The following is a 27975-nucleotide window of genomic DNA, read 5'->3' on the forward strand; positions in this document are numbered from 1 at the left end:
CCACAGCTGCTTTGCCAGCACTTCAGGGTAGGGTTTTCATGTACTCTTGACACACACAAGGCACCTGATGCATGGACTGAGCCTTTAAAGGCCAGGGTCTTCTCCCAGGGATGGCCTGCATGCCAGGCAGTACATCTGAAACACCATGCCCAAATTTGACATCCTTTTTTTACCTGGTTGAAGGTAAGGCTGCACTGTTTAGACAACACTTGCTCTTGGAAAGCTACCTTAGCACAACACAATAAAATCCTTTTAAAATGACTTTATAGCTCTTATGGAATACAAACATAGCAGCAAGGCTCTGATGCAGTGAGGGCTGCTCCATTCAAACCAGTCTCTGTTCTTATAAAGTGCTGACAGAATAAAATTATTATAAAATTTGAATTAAAGACATGGGTTTATATGTTCTTTATAAACACCATTAGAAAGGTTGTTCAAAGCCACAGAGATAAAAGGTGAAATTGCCTTTATTCATCTTAGTATAAAACAGGAAGAGGTAGAATTAATCATTTCTAACACACTAACCTTTTTCTAACCCTGTCCATTAGATGTTTCTAGTGTCTGAACTGAGCCCAGGTCTTGTCCTTTAAACATGTCTTTCAGATCGTAATAGCTTATCCGATATGATGGCTCAAATCAGGCATCTGTTAAGTTATATACCCTTATTTCTTCTTCCAAAGGTGTTATGCAATGCCTCATAAAAGCTTGTGCATGTCAGTTCCTGGAAGAGACATGATTTCTTGCAAGCAGCAAAATCCAAATAGAACCAGCAAGCTCTACCATGCCCCTCCTCTGCGTTTTTGCGGAAGCACTTCAAAAATGCCTTGCAAAACAAGTGCACTTTTCAGGTTGTTAGCACAACCTAGCTGCAAATTGAGGAGCAAATATCTTACCATTAATTTCGGGCTTTGTGTAACTGTGAGTCTTGAGTTCTGAAAGGTCATATCTCAGCAAAAGGTAGGAGAAATTTTATTTCCATGGGAATTTCTTCAAAATAATTCACTAGCAACTCTCCAATGAAGAATTCAATTCTCATATGTTATGGCAATAGTTTTGCTGTAAGAAAAATCTTTTTTTTCATTTTTTGTGTGTTCAGAATCTGCTTCTAATGACTCCATTTTCTCTGCATCCCCTCCAGCACGTGGTGGCAGTAGTTCTTCTTCTGGAATAAATTGAGCAGGCCAGTATCTTCTTTGTTGGCTTGCTTCACTGCCCTTACTCACCTTTCCAATTTGATGGAGATCCTTGACAATTATTTTTTCAGTATCTTCTAGTACTGTTGTCAATAAATTAAATAGGAGAGCAATCCAGGCAAGGCCGAAAAGAATCCAAATGGCAACCAGCGTTCGGTAGTAGGAAAAGTAAATCCTGTCAGGCTGTTTACCTGCAGATAAGGCGAGAGAAAGAAAAAAATTAACAAGTTAAAATTGCTTTGCCTGTGTAAAGTGGGCCAGCCTAATGGATTCATCAATGTATTTTACATTGAGTATTTTAAGGTGACTTTTCCATTGTAGTGGAGTCTCTCACCTCCCCAGCATTAGGTTAAGGTTGGATAAGTCTCTTGTTGTTGCAATAAACTGATAGAGGCTAGCACAAACGTCAAAAAGATATGGCCTGTCAAAAAGATATACCGGGATTGAGATGAACTAGTAGCAGAGCGGGATATTTTTTTCCCCTTACAACATACCAATTCCAATTCAACCTCTGCATCTACAGGTAAACGCAATGATGTGGGAAGTAGTGTAAAATTGTGTTGTATTACCTTGAAAATATTCCCAAACTCGCAGAGCACAGTGGGCCACTATAACCACACAACTATTACTACCTAGGTTATTGTAATTCTGTGTACTTCTATAAAGTGTGATTATAAACTAATAAATATTTGCTTTAAATTATAGGTACCCTTGATCATACAAAGAGAGTAGTTGCAATTCCTACTTTACTTTTGAATGGCTTCGGGAGCTTCCTCCATTAAAAAACTAGGTGACTGATGAGGACTCACTGACACATGCCAAGAACACAACTTACTGTGTTGGCAACCAGTGGACCGAAGCTTATTTCATGCAGTCCAAACCTCTTAGCATCAGCCAGTATCGCACACCTGCTTTTCTGCATGGGTCATTTCATTTGTTTCTTCAGACGTCAGCAATCCACCACCAACATACAGAAAGCATTTTCTCCTGCCGCACTTAGTCCCACACAATGTTGTCATCATGATACAGCTGATATGGCCCTGGCATCTGCAGGAAAACTTGGTGATACTGCTTATTGAGTGCTGTAAGTCACTGTCAAGGGTGACTCCACATAGTAGATAACACAGCAATGTGCCTGGACAGGGAGACCACAAACCTGGTGGATCATTTCCCCTTGTGAAGCTGCTCAGAAGGAGCCATGATGCTGGCAACTCTTTTCAAGTCCTGCAGTGCTCTGTACTTCACAGATCGATGTGCAGGATTTTTGTACTTTGTCATGCAAGAGCTCTGGAAATGGGGCAGGATTGGGCTGGTTTGTCCTCATGGATAGATATCCAACAGCTGTTTCTTTTTCTTCTGCTGGGGTTCACTTGGCAGAAGGGATTCCAGCCTTGCTAGAAAGCATCTCCTTTTGTGCTCTTATCTGCAGTTTATGATGTGGGGTTAGCAAAGCAACTAGTAATATCTTTGTATTGTTAACTCAAAACTGGACTTCAGCAGGGGCATAAATTCAGTTTACAGCCCAAGGGGAGTTTCACCCTAGAAGTATCACCCATGGGTATGTGTACTACAAACAGTTAAATCCAGACTCTGCCATCTTCCTATGATGTCTCCCTACCCAAAACAGGCTTTATCTCATGCTTGAAGTGCAACAGCTACAAACTAGTTTTGAATTACTAAAATGCAAATAAAGTCACACCTGTTCTGTTGCACTTGGCTAGCACAAATCCATTTGTCATCTGTACTCAATTCTAAATGCATAATACTCAGAGCAGTCATTGATTCTGCTTGTTTCATTGTGATGGTGTGAGGCATTAAACATGATCATTTTATCACCTTTGTTTAAGGCCAATTGAGATAAATCATAGAACCACAGAATGGTTTGGGTTGGAAGGGACCTTAAAGATCATCTAGTTCCAACCCCCTGCCATGGGCAGGAACACCTTCCACTAAACCAGGTTGCTCAAAGCCCCATCCAACCTGGCCTTGAACACTTCCAGGGATGGGGCATCCACAACTTCTCCGGGCAGAACCTCTGTTCCAGTGCCTCACCACCCTCACAGTGAAGAACTTCTTCCTTACATCTAATCTAAATCTACCCTCTTTCAGATTAAAGCCATTATTCCTTGTCCTATCAATAAACACTGCAGGGAGAAATACTTCAGCTCCAGTTAAGTCATCCTAAAGAAGATGAAATCACAAAGCCAGAAGGCCTACCTAATTGTTATTTTTTACTGTATTTGTAAAATAATATGGCTGCAGAGGAGGAAGGTGCTATGGAGGGAGTAGTTTTAAGGCTGTGACTTGCTGTCATTATTGTAAAACACACTTGTAATTTGGACAAGGGAAGAGAATGCACCAGTTTGATGTTCACTATTTCTCCTGCATGACACCACCCACTTTGCACCTTCCTGTATTCCACATCACTGAAGTTTGAGGTGCTCATTATCACACAGGCCAGGGTTATCAGTCCTGCAGATGGTTAGGAAAGAAATGCTTATGCCCTGTTGTCCTCCACTGCAGTGACAAAGATTGGCCCTGGCTGGAGTGAGAAAAGAGGCCACTGTTGTGTAATACAGATTCCTTGCTGATGCCTGAGTTCTGTGTTGTGTTCACAGCAATACTGCCTAACCACTGTTGGAGACAAAGAATCTTTCTCTGGATTATGTGAAAAGGGGAATTTCAGGGGACACTGGTTTCCTGTGCTTTGTAGCAAGAGGGAGCAGTTAGCTGGCTGGGATCACCTGGGGAAATGTGGCCTAATCAACTCATTGCCATTGCATGCATTAACCATCAGCTAGGCTACAAGATCATTGCAATCACTAAACTCATGCAAACAAGCAAGATGTCAACTGGATCATCAAAGCACTACCCAGCCTCTTTAGCTGACTCAGAGAAATTAAGGTCAGCAGGGAACATCAGTGTCTGGAAAAGTTTGTGGGCTCCCTCTGCCAAAGTCCTGAGCCTGATGTAAGAAATCTTTCAAACACGCAGCAAGGCTGCCAGCCAGTCTCCAAGGCCCCTCTTGCATCTCTGCAAGGCTTGAGAGCCTAGGGCTTGACGTGTGGTGGATGTCTGTCCATCAGAAAGGGACATGAGGCTTCCAGATTCTCTGTAGGGACAGCACTGGTGCTCAAGTATTAGCTTCAGAGCTTCATTCTCATATCCCCACTGAAGAGAAGTTCAGGCTGGCAAGATGCTGGCCATCTTGCTGTAGAGAAATCTTTGATTTTCCATGGAGTCCAGGTGTCTGATTGCTTCTTCTCTGGACACTGATTTGGCTCCTGGTCATCATTTTGGAGCTTCTGCAGAAGCTTATTCTATGGAGAGTGTATTTTGGTCAGCAGATCCACAGAAGTGCTTTGGGAAGCACACTAGCGTGCTGGAGTGTAGCTTAAACAGTCTGTCTTCAGGGGAAATCCTAAGCTCTGGCTTGTGAAGACAGAGAGCCCCCAGTGATGCATAGCAGACTAAAGAAGGCCACTTTTGCAGTGATTTATATGTTTAAGCCCCACTTCTCACAGAGTGAGTAGATTTCCCCACCTTCCCATGACTGGGATTTCCACCTTTCAGTCTGTTGTGTAAAATCATGGCTTCTGCAATATGAGCACTTGTTTCTTTACACTTTGAAACATAAGTCTTAGATGTATGACTTTGTATGACTGTCGCAAACTGTTCCCTTTTGGTATATGCAAATTCCTAGGCTCCTTGAATTCTCACCCCACACTTCCCCTTCCCTCCCCAAAATACTTGGCTTCTCTGCAACCCGAAGCACCACATTTCATTATATTTAGACAACTTTGTCAGCACGCGCAATCCCAGAGAAATGCATATTTCCTCCAGAACTGTACAGGGCAAAGACTAGCCAACAACTCAGACAGAAGATTTGTCCCTGCAGCACGTTGGTGGCCTATGCAGTCAACCCATGGTAATTACAGTCATAACCCTGGTGCTTTGCTGTGTCTCCTCCCTGGAATCAACCTTACCTACTACATAATCTCCAAAGCCAATGGTGCTGAGGGTGATAAATGCAAAGTAAATTCCTTCGCTGTAGGACCAGCCTTCTGTTATCTGGAAGAAGAGTGATGGCAAGCACAGAAAAACTAGGATCCCCGTTGCCAGGAAGAATAAAAGGGTCAGAAATTTGATCTTCTTCTGGAAAAGGAAGAAACCAATTAAATTATAGTCATGATTTGACACACTAGCAGGCCATATATAGTGGTGGCTGTTCAAAACGCGTGGCTATCTAGGAATACCTACTGGGACTACAGGAACTGAAGGATTTGTATTTGAGTGCTCTTCCTCTAAAAGTACCATAGCCTTGCTCTGAAGCAGAAGAAAGCCATGTATTCTGGGTGTTGTATGGCCTCAGTAGCCCTGGGAGAGGTAGTCTTTTATCTGATTGTATCATCCTCCATTGACCATGAGTATAGGAGGAATTCCTATCCAATGACTTTTACTGGAGTCAGACTATTTCCACTTTTCAGCAGACTTCAATTTTAGTTTTTAGGTATTCAGGTGTGGCACCTAAAGAACATTCAAATTTGCCTGGGAAAATAGACTTAAAAAAAAAAATGACACCATTTCTGACAGTACTATCTCCAAGAGTCTTGACTGTTGACTTTATTACTCATTGCATCAGCGCCAGAAATTTGCTCCTATCCGGTGAATATCTTACTACAAGAAGACCTTTAACAAATGACCTCCTGATGAAGAAGTGCCTGGACAGTGACTTTTGAACCATCCTACTTCCCAGCAGTCATGAAGAAGCCTTGACTGGAAAAAAAGGCTTGTTATATATTAAGATTTATCAGCCAGACACACATATAGTTTATGTATAGAATTTTGTAAGTCCAGATTGTCTAGAAATTAATGGCAACTGTTGGATAATTTTTCACGCCTTCATGCATTGTGCATGTGCTTGAGTCTATATCTGATCAAGCCTTAGGTTCTATTTAAGTTCCCCAGACATGGGGAGAAATTTAGCAATTTGAACAGGGTAATCTGTAGCGTTCATACCTTGTCCTGAAAGAGAATTACAGTAGGGGGCACAGAAAAGCTATTCTCACTTCCTCACTAGTGGTGAGAGAAGGGGAGGAGCTGCAAATAACTTGGGGTATAACCAGGCAAGACACATCTTTCTCTAGCCCTTTACAGGTGCCTCCTCACCTTTCAGCAATTGGGATCAAATGGACAACTTCAGCCTGATGTTTCCTTTCTGTCAAAGTCAAGGGAGGAGAGGGATTGAAGGACTGCATAATGAATAAGGAAGGGTGACACACTAGGCATTGAGTCAATATCCATTGAAACCCCTACAGCTCACCTGCTTTTTACAGCTTTTTACAGCTCACCTGCTTTTTCCTACCTCAAGATGAGATGCTTAATCATCTCTCTCTTTACTGGTTATAAAGGGAGACAGACACTTCCCTAGAGTGTTAGCTCCTGAGGTAAGTGTCTAGAGAAGCAGGATGAGGCACCCACTCTCTCCATTGATTGCTGAAGGGGGCTGGATGTCTGCCATTTAGATCGGTAGACAAAATGCTTCCCTTTGAATATATCCTCTATGGTTGCCTTGTCTGTTTAGCTCTGCAAGTGAAGAATGTCTCTTTCCCTCTCCTAGCACAATGTTTAACACAGCATGAGAACAAATATAATAGAGGATAATGCCAGCATATATCTTGAGAAAAAAAACTAGAAATGAGCATATAAATGTGCCTGAGTAAGTAAAACTAATTACCTTTCTCATTCCTTTTTCGTACAGGAATTTCCCCAGCTTTTTACACAGCAGTGAGAGCATCTTACCAACACGGTGCAGAAAAACAATATTCAGAGGGATTCCAAACAGAGCAAAAAAGACACAGAAGATCTGGCCCCCAGCAGTTTTAGGATGTAGCGTGCCATAACCTATGAAAAAACTGGGTCAGAGGAGATATTCCAGAGAAGTGGAGCAGTCCACAGTCACATTCACACCCACCCCAGCCTGGCCTGCCTTTGACCCCAAAAGATGTGGCTAGGACTTCTCATTTCACATGCACACTTTTTTCTCTGAAAAAGGCAGTAAGCAAAGTGATTTACCCTCCATGTTTTGGGAGATGCAGAGAGCGCTGTGTGCTCCCAATCCAGCCTTAGTGGGAATGGAAGCACAATCTAAAAGCAGTTGTGGAAAACATGCTCTGTCCTGTGACAAATACATGGGAAGACAGAAACCAGAAGTCTGGGGACCTGGAAGATATCAAGGCTGGAGTCCCAGGCTGTTTGCCATGTCAGAATCACATATAGTCATCTTCAGCTTCTTGTTGATCTGCCTGTGTGTTAACGACCTCCCTGGCTAACTGCCAGTAAGTTGCTATGTCCAGATACTGGCTCCAATCCTGGAGGTAGTGCAGTGTGCATTAGAATAGATGGTGCTAATTACTCCAGACCTTACTGGTGGCTGATTTATTCAAGCCAGAGAGATATTTGTCTTAAAGTCCTACTAAAAGAGTATTTATCTAAGTAGTGGAACAATGGCTGCAGAACTCCAAACCTGTCCTTTAATGGACTGGAGAATGTTCCTTTTAGATCCCATGAGGTACACCCCTGAGTGCAAGAGTCCTGTACTTTGTGTATGTTCTTACTCTATCAGTGACCTTGAGAAAAGGCACTTTCCCAAGCACAGTTCATCTCAAGGCATTCATTACTTGGAAAATGCAATGTTTTCTTTGGGGGGAAAGACGAATAAAACAACTGAGTGATTTATTGGCTACTAGGCCCCCAAATGCCTGGGCTGTCTTGTGCTCCCTGTTGCAGAAATATTCCATTTTCATGACAAAACCTGGTGAAGATGGGTGGAAGTACCTGACATACCTTCACAACAGACCTCTGCAGTGAAGCTGCAGAGAAACAGGCAAAGCTGTGCTTTTCCTGGGACAGCCCGTCTGCCTCGCTAGGGAAAGAAATTTGATGGGAAGCGACTGATTTGTTTGGCGTAGAAATGCTGTAATTAAAAAAATACAGTAATACAGGTGGTGGCAAGGAATGCATTGGCTAGTAGCAGGGTGCTGAGAAACCAGGGAAGCTTTATTGATATGTGAATGTTGTTGTAACCATGGAACATTTGTCATTGATGTGATGGGTCAGAAGCCTTTCTTTCTTCTACAGTGGGAGGTCTCCACATGGGTTCATGCAACACCTACACACCTGCCATGATGCTGGGACACTACTGCGTCCCTTGTGACCTGTCACACTCATGGATCAGTGGAATAGTTGTGTCTAGGGTGTAGTGGGAGTAAGGCCTCAGCTTCACTCTGCAAAAACATAGATTTGACTTTCACTGCATGAAAGCAAATCATGAAAGCAGGAGCCAACAGTATGGATTTTATGCTTAAATTTGGGAGGCCTGCACTTTTTTGAAGGCATATTTGAGAGAAAGGGAGAGGCAGGTAGTGGCAGGCAGCCCCTGAAAAGGTCAGAACAGCTTGAAGCAGCAGCGTAAAAGTCTCAGCATTTGCCTTACCCCCTTCCCATTTTTTCCTCCTGGCATATTACTAATTCAGTATGTACACTAATGGCTCAGCACAGGTTATTGAGACAGTGTCCATGCCCCAGCAGAGTTAATTTCTTTCCTACCATTCTTTTATGCTTTACAGCAGTCTCAGATTTAAAGCCTGTTTGACCCTAGAATAAAGACCAGGAAAGTGAAATTTATCTCCTACCCACAACTGGCAGCAGAGTGAACATTTTAACAGATGGCTCAAAAAGAAGAAACAAGTCAGAAATAATATGAAAGGCCACTGGTATTTCACAAGCCAAAATAATGCACAAAGAGCTGTGCAGTGGTGAAGTCTCAGGACCAAGTCCATCGCTGCTTACCATCCATGACGATAAAGGGCTGGAGATTTATCCTTGAAAGTATTATCCATTCAGGTCCTAATAACCAGATATAATAAGCATCACACACACAGAAACACACATACATGGAAAGCATTAGACCTACCTATTGTGGAGACAACTGTGCCTGCAAAGAAGAAGGAGTTACTGAAATCCCAGTTGCTGTCTTCAGTCTGTGATTCATTTCCAACAGGGTATACTCCATTCTGAATGGCTTCAGTCAGGTTCTGGCAGGGAAAGCAAAGTTTGATATCAACATGGCTGGTTTTCTCAAGTGCTTGCTGCAAGAGTACTATAGATTTAGCCAACTACTGCTCCTTTCCTGTGAATACCGCTCACCTGTCCTCAGCAATACTCTGACACTATTCACACCTTTACCTCCAAGGTTGGGTAGCAGCCAGCTCATGTTTTTGAGTGTTAGTCCTTTGCCCTGTTTATGCTGACTGCTCTAGTGAGTGTTAGAACTTGTTTCTTTTAGCATGATCAAGGACTTTCTTTTAGGCTAAGTACTTTGGAAATAATGATCCTATAGATGACTAGGACATGGCAGAGCAAGATAGCCCACCGGCTTAAGTGATGAAGTGGCTGGTTGCTGGTTTTGAGTTCACCCTTGAGACAGCAGTGGTGGATCCAGGATCTGATCTATCACCTGTATTCAGGCACACTGAGCAGGGACTCTGATCCCTCCCAGAAGGGCATCAGTCAGTTATAGCAGGGTATGTGTGACCACACAGAGAATTTCATTTAAGGCTGTATTCTGATTAGTGTCACAGATTTAAATTCAGAGAAAGTCCATTGCTTTGCAAAGCATTACACTTGGTGCGACCATGTGAGAGACTGAAAGAGTTAATGTCCCAAGCATTGTGGTGGAGCAAGTTCTGCATAACAATGAACACTGAACCACAGGTGCACCAGGTATGGCCAAAGATCAAACAATGGTTATGCCTACAGGGAAGGAGAAGTTACTCCCCAAAGGACCCCCAAGCCCACCGACCCATTTCCCAAAGGTTCTGAAAGCACAAACTGCACATGACACCTAATTAGCCTAATGACTTTGAGTGCCCGCCCAAAGGAGGGGCAAGGAGATGGTAAAAGGACACAAACTGAAGCCCCATGCACGCACTCTCTGGAACTGGACCTCTAGGCTGGACCCAGGACCAGTGAAATCTTTCTTTTGTTTTCCTCTTTCTCTCTCTGTCTGTCTTTCTCCTTTTCCATAGTCCCTACACCTCATTGCTTTAGACATAAACCCGTTGATCAAGTCTGGGACTAGGAGCGGATCCAGCCACCCCCAGGCTCTTCTCTAAGAAGGAGTCTAGAAAGCAAGAGGGTCCGCTCTGAACCTTGTGACTCAACGGGAGGGCTCTCCTTCTTCCCCGAATTGATGTATATGGTTACTACGGGTTACATGGTTTACTGAGGTAGTTTCATGCCAATGCCTGTTGAGAGAAACCCCACCACCATTATGCATGCCAAGTTCAGGCTGCTTCTGCCATGAATAAAATGTTTAACTGATCGTTTGGTGTCATCGCACCTTAATTTAGCCTGAGGGAATTCCGAACTCACCACGACCCCTCCCTGGTCTGTCCAGCTCAGGTCATGACAGACCACAATCAGAATTCAGCTTCTTACACACTCTTCTCCAAACTGCATGAGTGAACACACATGCACATATTTATATTGAGGCCTTTGAGATGAGGTTAGATGAACATCTGTCAGAGATGGTTTGCCTTGAGTTGAGACTGCCACAGGGGTTTGATGAGATGTTTCTCCTAAGCCTCTCCAGCCTTATCATCTATCATGTCATGCATTTTCAGACTGTTCCCTTCTTTTTAAGTTAAAAAAAATAAAAATAAAAAACCCAAACAGTATCCAGCTGTCCCTGCCTTTAGCAAACAGAGAACATTGGACTGGACATCTGGAAGGCAGGCTGGTTTGTACAGAAACAGCCTAGATAAAATCCAGGGCTCAGCCCTGCCAGAGGCAAGACACAAGCTGGAATAAACTGCACCAGAAAGGTCTTCCCCCTGCCCCTTCCTCCCTCACTATATTTTTTGCTGCTGTCCCAGAAAATCAAAGCTAACAGAAATCATTTCACAGCCCTTGCACAAAGATTTCATTTTCTTGAAAAGTTCCTCTTTTTTTTCTCCTTCCCTACCTGCCAAAAAAATTCAAGATGATGAGGGTGCGTGCATATGTGAAGAGGGTGCGTGCATATGTGAACTGAGGGCTGGATTGCTAGTTGTTTATCAGAAATACCAGCTCTTCCCCTCCTTTCCTCATCATGTGAACTGGCCCGTTAAGAGCTTCGTTAGTTTCCCATGTGGAGATGCTTACAGCAAGGCTATTTGCCCTCCCCATTTTCTTCTGCACTGTAGCAGATAGAGCTAGGAAATATCGCAGATGAAGAGACAACCCTACTCATTCTCAGCTTCCTGTGCTGTGACCAGAAACACCTTTCCCTTGGCCAGGCTACCTGTTTCACTTCTACGGCATTTTCAAAAAGTAAACCCTGACTATGCCACCCTCCTTGTAGTGATTTGAGCTTCTTTTTTTTCACCCAACAGATTACTTCAGACGTTGCTGTATTGTTGCTTTGTGCTATCTATGACGCTGTTTTAAGTGGCAACCACACCCATTCATTTCAAACAACCTCATTTTTACTGCCATGCCATCCATTGTAGATGAGCACAGCCCCACTGAAAGTCCAATTAGCAGGAGGCAAGACCCCACAAAGTCCAGACATGGTGGGATGGGGACTGTTAATAGTTAACACACAAGGTTTTGTCAAGTTACACAAGCTGTATTTACCATCAGTGTGACCTGCCTGCTCAGACCAGAGAGTGAGCATGGGGTTTGCTAAAATCATCCAAATGATCAAATCAGTAGGAAAGCAGTGACAGCTATCTCTGTAGCAAGGCTGAGTAGGAAACAACATCTCACAGGGAAACAGGAGAGAGAAAGGGCTTCTGCAGGACTGGGACTTACCTTCATAAACTGCTCCATCTCTGCCACTGTGAGGTGGGTGAAGCTCTGCAGAAAAGCTTCCTTCATCTGGGCAGCTGCTATTTTCTCCTGCTTCTCAGCAGTCCTCTCCAGTGCCTGGAACACAGCTGCACCCACCAGCAGGTAGACGAAGTAGCCGGCCACCAGCAAACCCGTCTGCAGCTTGCCACTGCACATGGCCTTCAGTGGGACACAGCAAGGGATAGGGAAGTGAAAGGTGGTGACTGGTAAATCCCTCGCACTCCTGGGAAGCCTCCCCCAGGCAGGAAGAGCCCTCCCAGCTCCAGTTTCCACTGAGATCCTGTGCTGACAGGGACAGCGAGCTGTCAAATACGTTCATGGGGAAGTTGGGAAAAACCCCAAACACCAACGCCCCTCCCACCCCCAAACTTTCCACTCTCTGGGTTGCATGCTGTTTAGGGATTTCCTCTTGTCTGTGAAACTCTGCCTTGCTGAGTTCTCAGGAAAAGTGGGTCAGGATGTGAGGAGCTGGCAGGTGGCCATCTCTGCTCAAGAGGCTCTGGGGACAGGTGAGGATAGCCTGCAAAGGGCCCACAGGGGAGTTTGCTTGGAAAAACATTATTTTCCCTCCTCTGCCTCCTGCAAACTCTGAGAACTGGACTCCAGAGCAAGCCCTGATCACCCCAGAAGACCCTTCTTGCCCTGTGCTCAGGCGCAGCTTCAGGAAAACACAGTGGGGCTGCTCTAATGGGCTTTGCTTGTCTGCTTGCAGTGCAGGGCAGGGTCATGCAGCCCGGCATGGCTACAACAGCTCGTAGCAAAACCTTGGACATAGAGGCAAATGGCTGCAGGTTGCATATGTACCAGGCCTGGACATGTTCTTCTGCCAACGTTTCCTATGCAATGTATACGACAGAGGACATTACAGTGTTGCTGGGTGCACAATTAGATGGATTAAAAAATGGTTATGCCATCAGATTCATAGAATCATTTAGGTTGGAAGAGACCCTTAAGGTCATCGAGTCCAACCACAAACCTCATACTGCCAACTCCACCACTAAACCATGTCCCTAAGCACCACGTCTACACATTTTTTAAATACCTCAAGGCATGGTGACACAACCACTTCCCTGGGCAGCCTGTTCCAGTGCTTGATAACCTTTTCAATACAGAAATTTTTCCTAATATTCAATCTAAACCTCCCTAGAACAACTTGAGGCCATTTCCTCTCATCCTATCGCTTGGTACTTGAGAAAAGAGAGTGACCCCCACCTCACTACAGCCTCCTTTCTGGTAGTTGTAGAGAGTGATAAGGTCTCCCCTCCTCAGCCTCCTGTTCTCCAGACTAACCAACCCCAGTTCCCTCAGGTGCTCCTCATAAGACTTGTTCTCTAGACCCTTCACCAGCTTCACTACTCTTCTTTGGACATACTCCGGCTCCTCAATGTCTTTCCTCTGGTGAGGGGCCAAAGTAAATAGAGCCTAGGAATTCATTAAGACATGCAGACCCTTGGGGTCATCCACTGCTCCTGCCACTGACAGACAGGCAGGGCATGTGTTGTGGGTTAACTTTGGCGGGCAGATAAGCACCACACAGTTACTCACTCACTTCTCACCCCACCCGCATGGGACAGAGGAAGAGGAAAGGAAAAATAAAACCAAGGAAACTTGGGGGCCAAGATAAAACAGACAAAAAAAAAACCCCAACAATGGAAACTGTTTAGTAAGTGAAGGATAAGTGGGAGAGGGAAGAAAACAAAACAAAACAAGTGATGCAAAAGCAATCACTCACCACTTTCTGTGGATAGTCAAGTGCTCAGCCAGCTCCCAAGCAAAAGATGGCTAATTCCCCTAAAGCCCCCTCTTTTCCCTTTTATTGCTGAGCATGACATTATATGGTATGGAATATCTCTTTGGTTAGTTCAGATAATCTGCCTGGTTCTGTCCACTCCCAGCATATTACGTACCCCCCAATCTATTCACTAGGGTGGCAGAGTGAGAAACAGAGAAAGCCTTGATGCTGTGCAAACACTGTTCAGCAAAAGCTAGAACATTAATGTGTTACCAGTACTGTTTTGGTCAAAAATCTAAAACACAGCAGCATATGAGCTGCTATGAGGAAAATTAACTCTATCCTAGCCAGGCCCAGTACAGCATGTCTGATGAAAACACTGTGCCAACCTCTTGGTATGTCCTAAAAATCTGAAAAGAACCTCAAAACCTACAGGTTTGATCCTAAAGGGTGTACAGGCTGACAGACCTCTAACATTCCCGGGGATTTTGCCTGGATCATATCTCTGGACCCCAGCAAACAAAGCATCTGTGTACTGATTCCAATGGGACTTCTCTATAATGAAGGCTTTTATGACAACACAAGAACACAGGATAACTCAGGTGGGAAGAGACTTCAGGAGGTTTCTAATCCAACTTCTTGCTCAAAGCAAGATCAGCTCTGAGGTCAGACCAGGTTGCTCAGGGTTTTATCCAGCTAGGTTTTAGAAAACCTCCAAGGATGCAATTGCGCAGCCTCTCAAACCCTCAGGTTCTTTTCCACAGAGATGATCCCCAGTTAGTCAGTCCTCAAACTGTATCCTTGCAAGGCATTCCACTTTCCTAGGGGCATGACTCTGCATTGGTCCTTGTTGAATTTCAAAAAGTTACTGTTGGCGCATTCCTCCAGTCGTAGCAGGTGACAAGCCCTGCCTGCAAGCACATTGCCTGGTCCTCTCAATTTGCTGCTACCTGCAATTTTGATGAGAGTGAATTCCATCACCTCCTCCAGGTCACTGATAAAGATGTTTAACAGGACAGACCCCAGGACAGACCCCTGTAGTACTCTACTACACTAGACAAAGTATAACCAATTAACCAGTAATCTCTGAATATCTTTAATATTTTTATCAAAGATCTGGATGAGGGGATCAAGTGTCTGCTCAGTAAGTTTGCAGATGATGCCAAGTTGGGCGGGAGTGTTGATCTGCTTGAGGGTAGAAAGGCTCGACAGAGGGATCTGGACAGGCTGGATCGATGGGCTGAGGCCAACTGTATGGGATTCAACAAGGCCAAGTGCCGGGTCCTGCGCTTGGGTTTTAACAGCCCCACGCAATGCTATAGGCTTGGGGAAGAGTGGCTGGAAAGCTGCCTGGCGGAAAAGGACCTGGGGGTGTCGGTCGACAGCTGGCAGTGTGCCCAGGTGGCCCAGAAGGCCAGGAGCATCCTGGCTTGTATCAGAAATAGTGTGGCCAGCAGGACTAGGGAAGCAATCCCCCCCACCTCGGACTCGGCACTGGTGAGACCGCACCACAAATAGCGTGCTTGTTTTGGGCCCCTCACCAGAGGAAAGATGTTGAGGTGCTGGAGCATGTCCAAAGAAGAGACATGTAAAAGACATGTAAACATGGTGCTTCGGGACATGGTTTAGTGGTGGAGTTGGAATGTTAGGTTAACAGCTGGACTCGATGATCTTAAATGTTTTTTCCAACCTAAATGATTCTATAATTCTGTGTTACCTACAGTAATGTAGGCTCTACTGATTTCAGAAGAATGCTTCCCATGCACTGGGAACTCACTTATGTAAGTGTCAGAGCTTGTTCCCATGAGCTTCAATGAGAATTTGGCTGCCATTGAGAAGAATTTGTAGGGTGGGAGAGCAAAGTCGTCGAATGAAGGTATTGACTTTGGAACAGATACCAGACAGATTGGAGCTTGGCTGTACCATGGACATTCGTAACACTCAGAATAACTTGCTTGACCTTAGATTTTCCAGCATTTTCATTTGCTTTGTGCACAATTTCTTTGTTATTTCAGCAGATGCACTGCTTTAATCGTGAGAAAACAGTGAAGCAAATCAGCCTTTGAAGAAGCATTTAAAATGTGCCGCCTATTCTGCTCTTCAAGCTTTTATGTTTTTATTGAGTTTGATAATACAAGAAAAGGCAGAGACTCTGGAATTAGCTTTGCAGAACTGGTGTAAACAAGAAGTGGCAAACGGCTTCACTCTGTCAAGTGCAGGTTGTCCTTTCACACATAAATCTGTTTGACCTCAGAGGAAAACAGGAAAACTATGAATGAAGGTAAGTAGCTTTGCATACGCTTAAAAGTTTAAAGATTTTCTTTAGAGTTACTGGAAAAGGGTTTGTAGAAACAGGATGTGTCATGCTTCCTCTCACTTCTTTTGAAGCTACAGGCTGTCAAAGGTGTGTTTCTTCCTCACATTTAAACTATTTCTACACAGATAATGGCACCTATGGCTTCACTGTTTTGTGTCTCTCAGAATCCCAGCCCTGTAAGACAAGAGAAATCCCTTTACATGTAAAAATACAGCATTTCCTTGTCTGAACAGCAGACATGAAGACAATACAGGTGGATTCTTTCCTCAATGCATTTGAGGGGAAAATAGATGGAAAACCCATGAAACTCAGGGAGGATGGTGAGAATTTTGATATTGACTTCAGTTGCAGTGGTTTGATCAGGGTGGGTAAGGTGCCAGGAAACCTCATCTTTCTCACGATGTCTCCTCTGAAGTGTGTATATACGAAGCTGGGTTTCCCTCTAGCCCCATCTCCAAGGTAGCAGGTTTAATGTTTGTATGCATGCATGTCCAGAAGCCCTTGACTGCAAGGAAGCATTCAGAAGATTGGTGACCTTTGTTTTCCTCTAGCTCTGGAACAGGGAATACACACCATCTTTTCACAGTCTGTTTCTTTATACCTGCCTGCGAATCTTTAATAACCACTACAGATTGTTCTGACATGAGAGGAGTGTCCCATCACACAGCATCTTCTTCTTACTTGGGTTGACACTTGCAGAGGGAAAGAGGAAGAGAAAGCACAGTATCTGTTCACTACCGGGATCTTCACAAATAAGTTGCTTTGGGGAAGAAAAGAAGGAGGAACCCATATTCACTCAGTGGAGTGCTCTACTTGAAGTCATTCCTCATAAAGGTAAGAATAATTTCCGTTAGCCGTGACTGTGCTCTTCTCCTTATTTTGCCTAGATTAAAAGCTGCAGAACATGCTCTTAGTGGAGGCTGCTGGAGCTGTGCACTTGTTGTAGCTACTGAATGAGAGTCACTGAGAGAAGGGGGATCTGGGCTGAGCCAAAGCACTGTCATCGACTCCTTCCCACCCAGGGGTCTGGACGCCGGGCTAGCCTGACACCACTCACCCCAGTCATGAAAACTGAGCACTTCCTAAGTGCTGGGAGCTTCTGTAGGTACAACATCCTTATCTGAGGGCTGATGCTGACACCTCACACCTGCTTCATAACCATAGTGATAACCTGTCTAGACTGCTGGGAAGGTAAATTCAGATAGTCTCTCTGATGAACCAGCCACCATTATCCCTGTGCACTGGGTGATCATGAATACATCCCGCCTAGATGCAAGTTAATACAACCCTCCTAGATGCTAGTTAATCAAAACAAATTGCTAGTGAGGGCAGGTCTTCTCTCATGTTCCTCAAGACCTTGGGCCATCTGGACTGGCAGACCTATTCAATGCTGCTCATTCCTCAAGAAGGAGCTGAAGAAGCAAACATAAGGTCTCACCACTGCAGTTTTCAGTTGTGGGAAACCAACAGATCCAGCTATCAGGCAGTAACACTTCTCCACAACTCATAAATTGACAGGAGGACTTCTGTTGGCCCAGTTCAACCTTCCCTTGGGACTGCCCCACTGCCACCTAATCCGTAGGTGGCAATTACAGCAACAACAGGATCTATTAGGGTGCAGGAGGCTGTGAGTGGGTTGGGGTATAGTGTTCTGGCAAGGACTGGCAGCAGAACCTAGGTATCATGGCACTGCGGACACTTGTGCCAGGGTGCTGTGAGGACTGGGAGCTCCCTCAGGCCTGGGAGCCGGGAGTTGAGTGTGCTAACACCATCCCTCCCTCTCTGACACTCCAGTGTCCTGTCCCCCTCTCCCCCCATGCACCCCCCCCCAACAGGAGGGGAAGTGGGGCAACATCCATGAACACCCCAAAACTCAGGAGAAATGGGGAATCCTCCTGAGCACCCCAAATTGGGTGGGAAAGCGGTAACCTGTCTGTCTCCCCAGCACGGCAGATAGTGGTGACTACGGCGGCTACAAAGCCGACGTTCATCCTCTTTCCCCTCACAGTCGCGGCCATGGTGGTGATTTCACATGGGCCCAGAAATTCTTCCTGGCTGCAGCTCCGGCTGTGCAGGGACCAAGTGCAAGGCAGCACTGATGTGCCTCTGCGTGCCTCAGACTGCAGTCTGGACAGAGAAAGCACCCATGCTAGACACTTCCTGAGGAGCTGGTGCTGCGGAACTGAGCACGCTGGACACGGAGAACACGCTCCTCAATTGGCAGTGGCAATCGCTGCCCCAGCTTTCCTACACAGCAAAAGCACACGCTGCGGAGTGGGACCCGATGCAGCCGAAGGGGCCATTGCAAGGAGCCTTGCGACAGAGATGCCTGTTACCACGGGGACAGCGACCGCCCTCCCTCTCTGAGAGAGGCCATTCCCTCCGGGACATCCACCATGCGCAAAGATGTCCTCTTGAGGACAATGCTGTCTACCACCTGCTTGTGTCCCTGCATTTTTGAAGCTGGGGGGATGCAAAGCACTAAACTGGAATACCATGGATGTATTCAAATGCAAAAATTCACGTGGAAGGTCTTACGCAAATAACATGTTTCTCTTCTTGCCTTCATATACCAAAGCCATAATGTACTTTACCTCTTTGAACCAGCAAAGATGCAACGTAAACACAGTCTTATGGCTATTTTTCAGTGAAACAAACTTTTTTGGGGGAAAGGTCAGGTCACAGAGACAAAACCACCGGTGCAAAGGATGCAGACATAGCATCTCATCTCGGCGTTAACTTCACTTTCCAAAGATCCATCGTTAGGCAATAAAGGTTCTGGTAGCTTTGCGCATCACAGAAGAACCGGCCATGTTCTGCACAGTCTAACTGAAAACGCAGAGAGGCCTGAGCTTCTCTAGCGCTTCGACATAGTTAGACAGCTCTTTTGATGTGACAGTTATTGAAAAGCTTGCAAATCTTCGCCCACACACCATCACTGAATTTCCACTGGAGGTGTACCGAATACAGCTATGAGTGCACATCTTCTGCCACAGGGCGGCCGTCCGCCACTACTTCTTATAGCGCCAGGGTCTACAGCCAAACCACCCTTCCGCCCCCCTTGCTTGACTTGCGACACATTGCAATTGCCCGCTCCTGGGATCTAAAAAATTGACCGGCACTTACGGGCAACGATACCCTCGAAAGCAGATTCCCAGGGGACCTTGCTAACTAGCTCCTTGAGCAGCCTAAAGTCTGCTCTCCCAGAATCCAGGGGAGTCGCTCTGCGGACAGGGTTTCCCATATCGCCAACGATTTTAAACTCGACCATTTTCTGATCACTACGGCCAAGACAGCCACCAATCATCACTTCACCCACAAGACCCTCTCTATGTACAAACAACAGGCCTAGGAGGGCACCCTTCCTAGTCGGCTCCCGTAGTACCCGTATCAAAGAGTGGTCTTCAACGTGGGCTTCAGGAATTTCCCGGGCCTGTTCATGTCTGCTCTGTGACAGCCCCAGTTCGCAGCTGGGCAGCTGGAGCTGCCCATAAGGACGACACAGGGCGACTGATCCAGAGATTTCCCGTGGTTCCTTATAGATTCATACGTTGGCGTCCTCATCCTGGCTGGGTGATCCATAGCAGACTCCTGCAAGGACGTCCGCTTTATTAGCTTTTCCCCTAATCTTTACGCAGAGGCTCTCAACCATGTCGTCCCCAGCTGCAAGCGCTGTACAGTCCGACCCCTCCTTTACATACAGCGCTGCCCCTCCGCCTCGCCTGCCCTGCCTCCCTCTCCTGAAGAGCCTGGAAGGGTCCGTCACTGCACTCCGGTCACAGGACTCTTCCCAGCAAGTGTCCCTTAGGCCAGCGATGTCGTTGCTCTGGGACCGAGCCGAGGCCTCTAGCTCCTCCTGTCTCTTCCTCGCACCGCGCACTCGAGCCTACAAACGTTTCAAACGCGCTCCTGCGTCCTCGGCACATCGTGGAGCAGAGCGAAAGCTCTGCGCACCGTTCCCCCAACATTGTCGCGCCACCCCTAGCTTATCACTAGCAGGACTGATTTTACCCCTTCCCCCCTCCAAACCTAGTTTAAAGCTCTCTCAGTCAGCCCCGCTCGCTCGTGAGCAAAAATACTTTTCCCCCCTTGAGAACGGGTGAATCTTGCCAGGCCCCAGCAGGCCTGGTGTCGCATAGACCATCCCATGGTTGAAAAACTCCAAATTCTGGCAGTGACGCTAGCCTCGGAGCCAGGTATTGTTAATACGCTGCGACCGCCTGTTTGTTTTGATGTCATTCCCTCCGGCTGGGAGGACAGAGGAGAATACTACCTGTGCTCCTGATCCCTCTACCAATCTGCCCGAGGCCCTGAAGTCTCTTTTGATCGCTCTTGGAATTCTCATCACGACTTCCTTGGTACCCACACGAAAAAGCAAGAGGGGCTAACAGTGAGGGCCGTACAAGGCTCGGGAGTTTCCTGGTAACGCCTTCAACCCGAGCCGCAGGGAGGCAGAAGGCTTCCCCAAAAGGCAGGTCTGGTCGGCAGAGCGGGGCAGGAGTGAATGAATTCTTTACGTTGCTTTGCCTGGGCGTGTAGCTCGTGCTTTACGTACTGAACTGTCCTCTCTCCACCCGCAAGCTTTCCCACTTTTACCCTTCAGATTCTCTCCACCGTGCCACTGCGGGCAAGGCACTGAGTAGCTGCGTGATGATGCCAAGCTGCCTGCTGGCATTAACCCGCAGCACGTGGGAAGCCAAAGCCCAGCGAATCGCTGAGACCAGAGCCCACTGCACCAGCTCTTCTGCAAGATGCTCCCCGACGCCGTGGCAGCTGAGCTGTCAGCACCCTATGCCCGCATTCCCCGACCCAGAGACGCACGGACACTCACGGACACAGCCCCTGTCCAAACAAGAGATTTATTGACACCTTTGCGCACAGTGAATCTCCCAGAGGGAATGGACTCTCTCAGAGAGGGAGGGCGGTCGCTGTCCCCGTGGTAACAGGCATCTCTGTCACAAGGCTCCTTGCAATGGCCCCTTCGGCTGCATCGGGTCCCACTCCGCAGCGTGTGCTTTTACTGTGTAGGAAAGCTGGGGCAGCGATTGCCACTGCCAATTGAGGAGCGTGTTCTCCGTGTCCAGCGTGCTCAGTTCCGCAGCACCAGCTCCTCAGGAAGTGTCTAGCATGGGTGCTTTCTCTGTCCAGACTGCAGTCTGAGGCACGCAGAGGCACATCAGCGCTGCCTTGCGCTTGGTCCCTGCACAGCCGGAGCTGCAGCCAGGAAGAATTTCTGGGCCCATGTGAAATCACCACCATGGCCGCGACTGTGAGGGGGAAGGAGGATGAACGTCGGCTTTGTAGCCGCCGTAGTCACCACTATCTGCCGCGCTGGGGAGACAGACTGCCTAGAGGAGAACGCTGACGCTCTTGACAGAGAGCTGCTTTACAGGGTTTTCCCTTTACTTTCTGTGTCCTGCATTCTTCCCTCTTTTTCCCTGCGGTATGAGGTGGTAGTCTGGTATGAGGTGGTAGTCTGCCATCAGCTGTGAGTCCCGCAAACACAGCTCTGTGCGTGAAGATCTCTTTCAGTGTCCGTAGAACAGCAGGCTTGTGAGCCGTTCTCGCAGATCCCTATACTCACGCTTTGCCTCAGCGTGGGCAGCCGGATCCTGCACCAGGTGCTGGAAGAGGTTGAGTGGTTCGGCCGTTTGGAAGGCTGGGGGCAAGACTATCTCCTCAGGCACCCTCTCGTTGCCGAAGAAGAAGTGGTCGAGGCGTTTCTCCTCCAGGCAGCGGCGCAGGTATTGCATGATATCCTCCATCCGCCGCACGAAATGCCTCCTGCGCCAGCCTGACAGGGGCATGGTGGTCAGGAGGTGCATCACGACTGTCTTCAAGGTATAGGTGGAAAAGCCTGTGCCCACCAGGATGCGGGCGTAGGCCTGCAGGCATCTGAGGTGGAAGCTGTCATATGGGACCTGCCTGGCCATATGCCTGAAGAACTTCGCCTCTGCCACAGCGTAGCTCTCTGGCCACGTCGTGCTTGGGGTGAAGATGGCCTCCGTATTCTGGCTGCTCACGAAGATGTCCCAATTGCCTCGCTGCACCCCAAACATCATCTCAATAATGTGGGTTTTGTTGTTGCGTTCTGTCACCTGGAATTTGCAGGAGCGACTAGAGGGCAGCATGGTTAGACGGCACGTGGATGACTGAGGCAAAACCACCCAGGATGCTTGCACCAGCTGATAGAACCAGCGGGCAGTTTTCTGCACATCTAGGTAGGAGCCAGTGCAGAGAGTGTGTAGGAGGCTGGGATCCTGATCCCTCCTAAGCTCCTCCTCAGGGTGGTGCAGGAAGCACAGCATCTCTCCTGCCAGCTGCTCCCTCCTGCAGGTGCACTTCAGCTCCACGCGGACGCAGAAGTTCCTTGCTGGCGTCTCCCCCCTGTTGCCCCACTCCAGGTGGAAGGCGTGCCCACGGGGGGGCTTCAGGGGCACGAGCAGGCGGTAGATGATGTCTTCCTCGCGGGGACTCCAACCTTCGAAGGCGTTGCCCACCCCGATGGCGGGTTGCAGCACTGGGAAGAAGCTATTTGACAAGATTGTTCTGAAGATAAGGATGAGGTTGTCAACGATGTCCTCTACCACCTGACGGTCCCTGGCTAGGTTCTGAACTGGCCACTGTATGTGCTCCTCAAAATACCTTCCCAGATCATTCTCACTGTCACTCTCGTCGTCTTCTGCCTCCTCTTCCACCTGCTCACTGTCACTGCTAGAACTCTCCTCGTCACTGCTGCTGTCCACCTCATGGCTCCTTTTCCTGAGCCACCAGCAGAGCCCAAAGAGCAGGAGCAGGACTCCACCGATGGCCCAGGACTGCCACTGCTCCAAGGCAGCAAAGAGCAGGGCTCCCCAGGAAAAGCCGCTCTGCTCCAGCTCCTGCAGAGCATTCCAGAGGATGCTTTGCACAACCAGGGTGAAGAATCGTATCACATCCATGGCCTGCAGGAGGAGGGAGAGAAGGGGTTCAGTGGGGCTGGGAGGGAGGGAGCTGGCGTCGGGGGGAGCAGGGCCGGGAGCCGCAGGGAGCTGGGGGCAGGTAGGAGAGGGGGCGAGGCAGCTGGGAGGCAGCAAGGCCTGCGCCCAGCCCCGGTGGCGGGGCACCGTGCCCTGCCCGAGGTGCTCCCGCCAGCGGCTGGGCCCTCGGTGCAGGCTGAGAACCCACCCCCCGGGGGCCCGCCTTTCTGCCCCGGCCCTCGTCCAGCCCAGCCTCCCCCCGCCTGCGCACTCACCGCTCGCCCAGGCTGCACTGGCGCAGCGCTGCCGGCGGGTGCCTTTTATACCCCCCCCCCATTGTGACTCGGCCCCTCCGATGTCACAGGTGCCGGAGCGCATCACAGGCACGCCCGCCGGCCAGCCCCAGCCTTCGGCCTCACCCCGGCTCAGCGACTCCCGGCTGCCCTGGTGGAGCGGTGAAGGCTGGGCTCGAGTTCGTTTTCTTCACGGGAGCTTGCGTGCTGCTTTATTTCGGATCGCTTGCCGTCTGCCTGCCGACGGCAATCTCACAATCGATCACGGAACGTCCTGAGTTGGAAGGGACCCCCGAGGGTCACCGAGTCCAACCCCTGACTCCGCACGAGGCAACCTCAAGTATGTATCCTAGGATGAGACTATGTGCAAATGCCGGTGGGCGTGCCTGTGATGCGCTCTGGCACCTGTGACATCAGAGGGCCGAGTCACAATGGCGGGGGGAGTATAAAAGGCACCCGCCGGCAGCGCTGCCCCAGTACAGCCTGGGCGAGCGGTGAGTGCGCAGGCGGGGGGAGGCTGGGCCGGACGAGGGCCGGGGCGGAAAGGCGGGCCCCCGGGGGGGTGGGTTCTCGGCCTGCACCGAGGGCCCAGCCGCTGGCGGGAGCACCTCGGGCAGGGCACGGTGCCGCCGCCACCGGGGCTGGGCGCAGGCCTTGCTGCCTCCCAGCTGCCTCGCCCCCTCTCCTACCTGCCCCCAGCTCCCTGCGGCTCCCGGCCCTGCTCCCCCCGACGCCAGCTCCCTCCCTCCCAGCCCCACTGAACCCCTTCTCTCCCTCCTCCTGCAGGCCATGGATGTGATACAATTCTTCACCCTGGTTGTGCAAAGCATCCTCTGGAATGCTCTGAAGAAGCTGGAGCTGAGCGGCTTTTCCTGGGGAGCCCTGCTCTTTGCTGCCTTGGAGCAGTGGCAGTCCTGGGCCATCGGTGGAGTCCTGCTCCTGCTCTTTGGGCTCTGCTGGTGGCTCAGGAAAAGGAGCCATGAGGTGGACAGCAGCAGTGACGAGGAGAGCTCCAGCAGCCACAGTGAGCAGGACGATCAAGAAGAGCAGGAGCAGGAAGAGGAGCAGGAGGAGGAAGACAGTGAAGAAGAAGATTCTGATGACGAGAGCAGTCTGGGCAGGATTTTAGTAAAGCGCATACAGTGGCCAGTGCAGAACCTAGCCTACAGGAGCCGAGTGGTGGAGGAGCTGGCGGGCAACCTCCTCCATGTCTTCCAAGAGCTCTTGACAAATAGTTTCTTCCCAGTGCTGCAACCAGCCATCAAGGTGGGCAGCACCTTTGAAGGCTGGAGTCCCCATGAGGATGATGCTGTCTACTGCCTGCTCATACCCCTGAAGCCCCCCCGTGGGCACGCCTTCCACCTGGAGTTGGGCAACAGGGGGGAGTCACCAGCGAGGAACTTCTGCGTCCGCGTGGAGCTGGAGTGCACCTGCAGGAGGGAACAGCTGGCAGGAGAGATGCTGTGCTTCCTGCACCACCCCGAGGAGGAGCTAAGGAGGAATCAGGACCGCAGCCTCCTACACACCCTCTGCACTGGCTCCTACCTAGATGTGCAAAAAACTGCCCACTGGTTCCAGAATTTCGTGAGGTCAGCCTGGGCGGTGGTGCCTCTGTCACGTCGCTACAATATGAAGGTGCTGCCCTCCAGCCACTCCTGCAAGCTGCAGCTGACAAACGCCTCCAGAAGAACCCTCTTCATTGAGATAGTATTTGGGGTGCAGCAAGGCAATTCGGACATCTTTGTGAGCAGCCAGAATACGGAGGCCATCTTCACCCCAAGCACGATGTGGCCAGAGAGCTACGCTGTGGCAGAGGCGAAGTTCTTCAGGCATATGGCCAGGCAAGTTCCGCATGACAGCTTCCACCTCAGATGCCTGCAGGTCTGCGCCCGCATCCTGGTGGGCACAGGCTTTTCCACCTATACCTTGAAGACAGTCGTGATGCACCTCCTGACCACCATGCCCCTGTCAGGCTGGCGCAGGAGGCATTTCCTGCTGCAGATGGACGATATCATGCGATACCTGCGCTGCTGCCTGGAGGAGAAACGCCTCGACCACTTCTTCTTCGGCAACGAGAGGGTGCCTGAGGAGATAATCTTGCCCCGAGACTTCCAAACGGCCGAACCAGTCAACCTCTTCCAGCACCTGGTGCAGGATCCAGCCGCCCACGACGAGGCAATGCATCAGTTCGATGAGCTGCAACATCAGCTCACAAGCCTGCTGTTCTACGGACACTGAAAGAGATCTTCACGCACGGAGCTGTGTTTGCAGAAGTCACAGCTGACGGCAGACTACCACCTCATACTGCAGAGAAAAAGAGGGAAGAATGCGGGACACAGAAAGTAAAGGGAAAACCCTGTACAGCAGCCCTCTGTCAAGAGCGTCGGCGTTCTCCTCTAGGCAGTCTCCCCAGTGCAGCAGATGGTGGTGACTATGGTGGCTACAAAGTGATGTTCATCCTCCTTTCCCCTCACAGTCGCGGCCATAGTGGCGATTTCACATGGGCCCAGAAATTCTTCCTGGCTGCAGCTCCGGCTGTGCAGGGACCAAGCGCAAGGCAGCGCTGATGTGCCTCTGCATGCCTCAGACTGCAGTCTGGACACAGAAAGCACCCATGCTAGATGCTTCCTGAGGAGCTGGTGCCACAGAACTGAGCGCGCTGGACATGGAGAACATGCTGTTCTATCGGCACTGGGAATTGCTGCCGCAGGATTCCACCACAGCAAAAGCACACGCTGCGGAGTGGGACCCGATGCAACCTGTTCCCACGCGGACAGCGACCGCCCTCCCTCTCTGAGAGAGGCCATTCCCTCCGGGAGATCCACCGCGCGCAAAGCTGTCAATAAATCTCTTGTTTGGACAAAGGCTGTGTCCGTGAGTGTCCGTGCGTCTCTGGGTCGGGGAATGCGGGCATAGGGTGCTGACAGCTCAGCTGCCACGGCGTCGGGGAGCATCTTGCAGAAGAGCTGGTGCAGTGGGCTCTGGTCTCAGCGATTCGCTGGGCTTTGGCTTCCCACGTGCTGCGGGTTAATGCCAGCAGGCAGCTTGGCATCATCACGCAGCTACTCAGTGCCTTGCCCGCAGTGGCACGGTGGAGAGAATCTGAAGGGTAAAAGTGGGAAAGCTTGCGGGTGGAGAGAGGACAGTTCAGTAGGTAAAGCACCAGCTACACGCCCAGGCAAAGCAACGTAAAGAATTCATTCACTCCTGCCCCGCTCTGCCGACCAGACCTGCCTTTTGGGGAAGCCTTCTGCCTCCCTGCGGCTCGGGTTGAAGGCGTTACCAGGAAACTCCCGAGCCTTGTACGGCCCTCACTGTTAGCCCCTCTTGCTTTTTCGTGTGGGTACCGACAATGTCAGAAGAGACTTCAGGGCCTCGGGCAGGTTGGTAGAGGGATCAGGAGCACAGGTAGTATTCTCCTCTGTCCTCCCAGCTGGAGGGAATGACATCGAAACACACAGGCGGACGCTAAGCTTGGCTAAGGCACCGTGGGCAACAGTAGGAGAGTGCCTGTATCCTCGGGGAAGTTGACTAAAGGTGTATTGTGTCCCCTCCCAGGTAAATGCGAACTGGGGTTTGTTCTCGTGCCTTAGGGCAATCATAAAAACCATCTCCTTGACATCTAAAGCAGCCGTCCATGGGTGGGCAGCTGCCTGTATTGCCGTTACCATTTAGGTTATGCTTGCGATGGCAGCAGTTAATGGGGGGGGGGGTATTAACTGTTCCATTTCCTGCAATCACTTGTTAGTTGCCACCTCCCACCCGCTTTACGGACTGGCCAAGCTGGAGAATTACAAGGGGAACGTGTGCCACTTATGATCTGTCTTTTCTCGAGGTCGTTCATTACTTCTGAAATCCCCCATCTGGTAGCGGATATCGAGAGACATGGCTTACTTTAGATGGCGGTAGCGCAGGAGCAACCCACAAAGTTTGCCCCTCTGCCTCCACAGCTCCACACCCTGCCATTGCGTAGATACCGTCATTTGCCTGCCAGCACATCGCACCCCAGCGCATTTCCCTCCTAAGAGCTCACAGCCACTTCCACAGCCCTCACTCTCTTGCCCCCAGGCAGCCCGAGTTCAGTTTGAGCTACGGGACATTTTTCTGCCGCTCCCGGCACTCCTATTACGCTGATAGTCTTTCCTGAGGGTTTGGTTCCTAGCTCATCAGCTAGCTGTTTAGTTAAGACACTAATTCGGGCCCCCGTATCAGTCAGCAGTTCCCAACTCACCCGTCCCGGACCCACAGGAACGCGTAGAAGGCTCCTCAGCAGCAGACCCCTGGCAAGAACTCGCCGCGCGGCCTGGGCCCGGGCGGCCTGAACCCCGAACCGCAGCTCCCAGCTCCTTACCTCTTCCCGTTCCCCTCGCAGTGCCGCGCGAGGGGGGGGGCGGGTGCCGGCGTCTCCCTTCGGTCTCCGCTTCTCCCCTCCGGCGATTCCACCGGCTGCCGGCTTTCCTCCGCCGCTCATCATCCCCTCCGGGATCGGGCTCATCCCCTCCGGGACCGGCCCGCCGACCCGGCCCGCCCCGGGGACGGGGGTCAGGCCCGCGCCAGGGGCGGGGCGCCGTTCGGGGCGGGGCTT

The 27975-nt window shown here is 49.6% G+C and overlaps 3 protein-coding genes across 3 annotated transcripts; 1 reads left to right on the plus strand and 2 right to left on the minus strand.

Moving 5' to 3' along the window:
• Window positions 1-234: 234 nt before the first annotated feature.
• LOC142031842 (potassium channel, subfamily K, member 16-like) lies at window positions 235-27924 on the minus strand. Its single transcript, XM_075029586.1, has 6 exons — window positions 27742-27924; window positions 12051-12248; window positions 9169-9289; window positions 6931-7097; window positions 5180-5348; window positions 235-1384 (listed from the first exon to the last, which is right to left on the minus strand). The coding sequence occupies exons 1-6, from the start codon at window positions 27883-27885 to the stop codon at window positions 1026-1028; spliced, it is 1158 nt and encodes a 385-aa protein (XP_074885687.1). The 5' UTR covers window positions 27886-27924; the 3' UTR covers window positions 235-1025.
• Window positions 21066-23094, minus strand: LOC142032394 (inositol 1,4,5-trisphosphate receptor-interacting protein-like 1). Its single transcript, XM_075031035.1, has one exon. The coding sequence runs from the start codon at window positions 23077-23079 to the stop codon at window positions 21667-21669; it is 1413 nt and encodes a 470-aa protein (XP_074887136.1). The 5' UTR covers window positions 23080-23094; the 3' UTR covers window positions 21066-21666.
• LOC142031835 (inositol 1,4,5-trisphosphate receptor-interacting protein-like 1) lies at window positions 24180-26005 on the plus strand. Its single transcript, XM_075029580.1, has one exon. The coding sequence runs from the start codon at window positions 24180-24182 to the stop codon at window positions 25626-25628; it is 1449 nt and encodes a 482-aa protein (XP_074885681.1). The 3' UTR covers window positions 25629-26005.
• Window positions 27925-27975: the final 51 nt, after the last annotated feature.

This window comes from Buteo buteo, chromosome 6, assembly GCF_964188355.1.
Source record: "Buteo buteo chromosome 6, bButBut1.hap1.1, whole genome shotgun sequence".
Classification (NCBI taxonomy): Eukaryota; Metazoa; Chordata; class Aves; order Accipitriformes; family Accipitridae; genus Buteo; species Buteo buteo.